Here is a 6,545-nt window from a genome sequence, read left to right as displayed (position 1 = left end):
ACTCTTAATTTTTTATCATTTTTTTTCATTAAAATTTTTGTATTCCTGAATTCTTAGATAGTACCCTCAAAATACTAGTTAGCTAAGCTCAATTTAAGAAAAAAAATAGTATGTGTACATTTAAAATTAGCTATTAAATCAACTATTATATATTAACTACACGAGATAAGAGACATGCACATTTGAACATATCACGGATACAAACATGATACGTGGAAGACGAAGGACTCAACGTATCTCAAATATGGTATTATATAATTAATACTTAAAGTTTCTTTCTTAACTAATATTTTGGTGTTTGTATTTCTTGTTTTGTCTTAAAAAGAATATTAGTGACATTGTTTGATAAAAAAAAATCACTTTTTGAGTCTGACCCAATTACCCTAATGGAAAAACATAATTTCCACCTTCTCATCTTTTCAAGTTGCACGCTGTCATGGTGTTGCATGTCTTCTTCTTTTTTTTTTTTTTTTTCCCTCCCCGTGCATGCATCTTTAAAATAAGGGTTATGCTAGGATGAATGAGCAGACAGGATCAGATGGAGGAGGACGACAATGACATCAACTGGAAAGAAGACTGCTCCGATGATGACAACGGTGGAGTGCGACAAAGAATTTGAGTTGGCCGCCTAGGTGCTCTAGCGGCCTACTAATTCTTCACTATTCACGGTTTCTAGTTCGGTTCAACCATCCGATTTTGCAATTACCTCTGTTTTTTACAGGTTGATTCGATCTACAGTTCAGCCGATCAATTTGAACTGATTTTTAAAACCATGGTAAAATATTTTTTTCAAATTGACTAAACTTATTTTTAAATGTTAATCACAGCATCACTTTCTCATTGTAGTTAGTGTTATTCAAAGTTTCTCATGTTAACTAGATTGGTAAGTAGAGTGTTATTTTGAACATTGATATTAATATTTTTATCACAAACATCCTTGTTGGTACAAGGACCCTCTTTTTTTTTAGGGCCTAGTTGGTACAAGGACCTTAACAATCAAACAACCCATCACTTGGAAAAGAAAAGATAGATAAACCCGAAAATTTGACCATATTCTCGTACATGAAATTCGATTAAGTTTGTAACCCTCAAGTGTAATTTCAACACACTACACACCCATTTCTTTCCCCCTTCTTTCACCTGTATATAATAAGCTCCATCCTAGGCAAGCCAGTGTCCTGCACGGAAAACCTTTTCCAATCCAAATTTCTTCGCCCTACCCAAGAACTGTCCAGAAGAAAATGCATTCCAAGTTTCCAACATATAGAAAACAAACTTGATGGTAAGTTGAGTAAACATGGGCAAAGAAGACACAATGCAAACATAAAATCAACAACCGAAGGCCAGAATCTAAAGTACTTCCTTCAGAAGATTTATCCATAGGAACTCGGACGTTTAATAATCAAGCATAGAAAATCCAACATTACATTTCCTTTAAAAGTTCCAAATGCTGAAATGGTCAGTTATAGAAATACATCTCTAGAACTAAATAACTATTTCAATCTGACTAATCTGCATCCATTTCTTCAAGAGCAGCTTTGGCTGCTGCCTTAGCTTCTTCTAGAAGCTCATCAGGGACCTGCACATGATCAATTCAGAGGCATGTAAGCTAACAAAATAAACAAAGAAACGCTATGCTAGAGAACAGCGAATCACTAACATAAAGCTACCCTTTGGTAGTGTAGTAGGAGAGTGTTTTGCTAACAAAAAGGTTCTGTACTAATAAACTAGGTGTATCCACCTATAAACCTTTCAACAGGTTTAGACAAGAGCATATCATTAGTTAGATCACGGTAACTACATATCCTAAAAGATGGATGTGATGCAAGTGTTTGAAAGGATAGACATCAGATTCAATCCCTCAACAATAGAAAAAGAGTAAATGTAAAGTACACAATACACATGAAAAAGTATGGAGAGGTCAAAAAGTACACCCCCCCAAAGATCTTTGAGAAGAAAATGACAGATAGGAGATCAAAATATTAAACCCAAAAATTACAACCTGTTACAAAGTATATGGATACATACAGTTGGACCTTACCTTTTGATGCTGGCGATTTGATTCATCACATACCCAACTCATTTCAAGTTCAAAGTCTTTATCCTTTGCCTCATCATGAACTCCATAAATACTGTTTGGCGAAGAAAAATAACAAAGATGGTTGTAAATAACAATCCATATCAAGACATTGACTTGGAGAAAGAATAGTATGTCAAGAATAAACATCCTTCCCTTATTATGGAGTAGAAAACTGGATTATAAAGCTAACCATCCCATACAATACTGACAACTAAAACAATTCGAAGCAAAAAAGGGAACTTTTACCATCTGCAATCTCTATAGCTCAATACATGTAAAATATTCAATTTAGAAAATATTCAATTTTACTCCTTCCAATTGAGGGTTGAAAAATTCTTAATGATTCTAAAAGATGCAAGGGGTTTCCCGAACTTTTAAAAAATGACTTTAAGAGTTGTAGCTTAATTGTTCATAAAAAAACCAGCAATTATCAAGATAAATCACTGATTTGATCAGATTTCTTGATTGGGAAAATCCAACTTATCCATACTAAGTTTGGTTCTATTGCACTTCAGCTCCAACACAATGAAGAATGAAAATTATTGTCAATGCTTGACAAAAGTTGAAGGACTAAAATGTTCACATCAATGAACGCATCAGAGACAGAAGGCAATTCATCTAAATAAAAAACTAAGCACAGATTATACATACTATATCTAATAATCACGGTACTTACATCTTGGCTACTTCAATAACCCCTTGACGGCAAGTCATGTCAGTAAGCTTTAACTTCTCGATCTCTCTGCCAATAATTTAACAAGAAAATTTAATATCTTACAGAATGAGTCGGCTATCTCGAGACCAATTTGAATCAGATCAAGAAAGAAAACATGGTGAGATCTTCGAAGGTTATAACATGAACCAAATATAGCCAAGGCTGAAAAAATCAATTACAACCCATCAACAAAAATAAAAGAAATATTGCAAGAATAACAAAATTCGAGCTTCCCATGCTCCATGCAATATCTAAAGTTCCCTATTTACCTAGATATAATATATTTTACACCTTATTATACCCTCCCCAGACAGCAAGACTGCACAATGACAGAATCCTCATACACTGAGCAAGCCTTCATGGCTGATAGCAAAAAAGATAAGAAACACCCACCATATTCCAAAAGGCTGATTCAAGTTAAGCCCAAAGGCGAAATTGAATTTAAACTACAAAGGCAAAAAACACATACTGGTCATACTTCCATTGCCACTTGAACACCCTGTAATCAATCTTTTCAATACAACCTAATTAAAATTTAAATTTGATCACAAATCTACTATTTTCAGTATTCGGGATATGGGATGAAGATGCCAGAAGGAATCCTTCAAACAACAGTTGAAGAGATTTTGCATGGGGAACAATGTTCAAACCATCAAGGAGTAAGATTCTAATTCACATTAGTATTTTCTTGCATTTATGTTTATTCAACTCAAACAGTACACACCACAGTACAAAAAGAGGACGGAAAAAATTGCAGCATATCTTGATCAGTTTGAAAAATTTTACACTGGCAATAAAAATAAAGAGAAAAAAGGGAAGGTCTACCCTCCCACTTTATTACCTTCAGCAGATTACTATCAAACTTCACAAAGCAAGATTCTATATAATAGCAACTCCACATAGTAGTTATTAAACAGAACAAATGTTTTTCTATATCATTTACCCTGCAACCAAACATACCCTATGCCAAGAGAAAGCCAACAATGGAAACTGAAAGGAGGATAACCTCCATACCAAAAACAATTAAAAGGAAAAATTTAATTTTACATTTATTATTGAATATAATAATTATGATTAATGTTAATTCCCTTACGTTTTTGCAGCCTGCCTGCCTTTCCCAATTGCAGCACCAAAATATCTCTAGAACATAGCAACAAGAACAAATTAGTATAAAAGCTGTATGTGGAACTGCAAAGAAAAGGAACCTCAATAGTTCAGGCATTGCCAAAGATAATATCAGAAGTTGTCAACAAAAGGTTCACTAACATAGGAAACGCCAGAAGGTTCAACCATGTACAATTGTGGTCCATCTCTATCATAACCTCCTAGTATGACGCCACATCCAAAAGGTCTGTGAAATTGCCAACAATATGTTATTGATGTAAAAAATACGAAAAAGTACAGCTTAAAATGGTAATGCGAATCAATTTCACTAAACCTGAGCCACCAGTATAGTGTGCAAAGGTGCACATAACTAGCCACGCGTTCAGCAAGTTCCTTAACAGGAATAGGTTCTCCATACACACTGCAAAGAAAAATAAGCTAGAAGTGAATATTATGTAATGGCAAGATATTGATCTTTAACTTGGCACTATACACACAAGGAAATGGGTAAAAACACAATATTAGCATGCACATCAAACGTAGTCCGTTCAACACTACTACACTAGTTCTCTTATCCCATAGTGATTCAATCCTGACATTCAATCTAAAGCATGAAAATGCATGAGTACTGAAAACCCAAGCATGATATGGTTCATTTCAATCCAGAGCCACCAACAGCAATGTGTTAGATCATAGATGTTTGAAATGGCGAATGTTTTAGGGTATAAACCAATAATTTTAATGGTCCACTAAAAGTTTCTTTCTGAATGAGGAGTTTAGCTTTCGATTATATTCTATCACTAGAAGCCTGAGAAGTAAGAACAATAAAGTAAACTAAATCATCACTGTGTTATTTGAACAGCATCTGAAATACTTATCGATCAGTTTCAGGGAATCATACATTGTCACATTGACAATAAGTCAAGCAAAATATAGCAGAATAGAAAGATTAATAATAATTGGTTGAATCAAAACCAAAACAAGGCTTAGTCACTTTCCAGTGATTTAAATTTCCAATTAGTTCATTTGCGTTCAATAGCAATAACACATCCAATCCAATCTTAGTCAGTATAGACAATACACTTAAACGAACGCATCAGAGAAAATGAATAACAATATAAGGGCAGGGTGGACTTTGTTGGGATATTTCAGGATAATGTAATAAACCTGTCATAGTTAGTTGCTTCAGACTTGGTCCTCGCAACAATTTGCCTACCATCAGCTGCTAACCCTGCCACGGCCTAAAATTGGAAGAAGATTCATGCATACATAAGAAAAGGTTCAAAAACATCAAAGCAACAGTAATGAAGCCGCTGATATTATCCCCATAAAACAAAATAATGAAAACAAACCACACGAAGGTATCCCTATCAACGCAACAATATTATCCCCATAAAACAATAATAATAAAAGTAAATCACATGAAGGTATCCCTATCAACGCAACATTATAACCTAGTTCTATGATCTCCACAACTTTCTAATACTTCCAATTAATTGAACATATGGTCGTTTCAAATATTTTTCATATAAGATATATCATCGTTAATTTAACATTTTTCATACAGACATTACCCATACTTCTTTCATTCTTCACACTCAATTCACATGTTCTCCTTCAATAACTTCTTAAATCCTATATGCTCCACTGCACTAATCACAACACTACAATACGAGCTACCCAGCAAGTCAACAATGTGTATTTTTTGTAAACCATTTATTGTCGTTAGATTTTTTTTATTGGAAAAAAAAGGAGGGGCGGGGGGAGTAACAACAAAAAAATAGTAACCTACTAGCAAGCTGTACAAAATAGTATAAAAATTGGAATTGTAAATAACTTAGTACCATGCCAGAGTGGCGATGAACCGAGTGTATTCTCCGATTAGAACCCGGTAACATCATTTTTGAAGCAATAAGTTTCTCCACGCCCTAAAACAAAAACCAAGTTTTTTTATTAGTTTATATTTGTTAGGAAAGACAAAAACAAAAAGGAGTACAAAGATTAAATCAGAATAACCTACCAACACAATGCCATCCTTGCATTTGATCCCTATAACAGTCCTGCAACAACAATGTTGTAATTGAAAGATCGCAATACACAAAAAAAAAATATTCAAAACCAAAAATCAAAATCTACCATATGATTTCAGTGACCCATTATTCGAGAAGGGTTTACCCGCTATTGTCGACGGCCTTGGCGGCGTACTCGATCTGGAAAACGCGGCCATCTGGTGAGAAAGTAGTGACCGATAGGTCGTAACCTGTTCCGATGCTGCTCATCGCTTACTTGATTTTGATATTCTTCTTCTTCTCCTCCTCCTCCTTCTTCTTCTTTGAAATTTGCTTTTTGAGATGTTTTCTTTGCTTCTCGGAGTTGGCCTGCGCACAAAGCAAAATTGTGTTTTAGGCTTGAATATTTCACAGTAAATGAGTAATGCCCTGGTGCAGTTAAACACAGCCAAAACACGATGTTAAAGATGGCAAAACAATTTTAGAGTTGATTTCAAAGAATTTATATAATTTTCGAAGTTTTAATATAAATTTTCAATTAGATAAAATAGAAGATTTCAAATTGTACATATGAATGAGGATTTTAACTCTATCTCTCCTTAAAATACAATTAAAATATAAAAAAAAAAACGTCTAT

General features: G+C 34.1%; 1 protein-coding gene across 3 annotated transcripts in view; it reads right to left on the bottom strand.

Annotated features, from left to right (window-relative positions):
* The window catches only part of LOC107613016 (proteasome subunit alpha type-3), a 24,715-nt gene continuing 19,235 nt past the window's right edge, over positions 1,066–6,545 (bottom strand). Inside the window, exons 2-11 of one of the 3 annotated variants that reach the window (XM_021109682.1) lie at positions 6,075–6,337; positions 5,920–5,959; positions 5,744–5,827; positions 5,067–5,140; positions 4,234–4,320; positions 4,062–4,146; positions 3,889–3,935; positions 2,757–2,822; positions 2,042–2,132; positions 1,066–1,579 (exon numbers count right to left, since the gene is read on the bottom strand). In XM_021109682.1, coding sequence (XP_020965341.1) covers positions 1,508–1,579; positions 2,042–2,132; positions 2,757–2,822; positions 3,889–3,935; positions 4,062–4,146; positions 4,234–4,320; positions 5,067–5,140; positions 5,744–5,827; positions 5,920–5,959; positions 6,075–6,178 — 750 coding nt within the window. In that variant the 5' untranslated portion in view covers positions 6,179–6,337 and the 3' untranslated portion in view covers positions 1,066–1,507. Of the gene's footprint in view, positions 1,580–2,041; positions 2,133–2,756; positions 2,823–3,888; positions 3,936–4,061; positions 4,147–4,233; positions 4,321–5,066; positions 5,141–5,743; positions 5,828–5,919; positions 5,960–6,074; positions 6,393–6,545 lie in introns of those variants that run through there. The other 2 variants (XM_021109683.1, XM_016314832.2) reach the window with 2 other exon arrangements.

The sequence above is a fragment of the Arachis ipaensis genome, chromosome B08 (assembly GCF_000816755.2).
Source record: "Arachis ipaensis cultivar K30076 chromosome B08, Araip1.1, whole genome shotgun sequence".
Lineage (NCBI taxonomy): Eukaryota > Viridiplantae > Streptophyta > Magnoliopsida > Fabales > Fabaceae > Arachis > Arachis ipaensis.
This window is presented reverse-complemented; position numbering and strand designations above follow the sequence as displayed.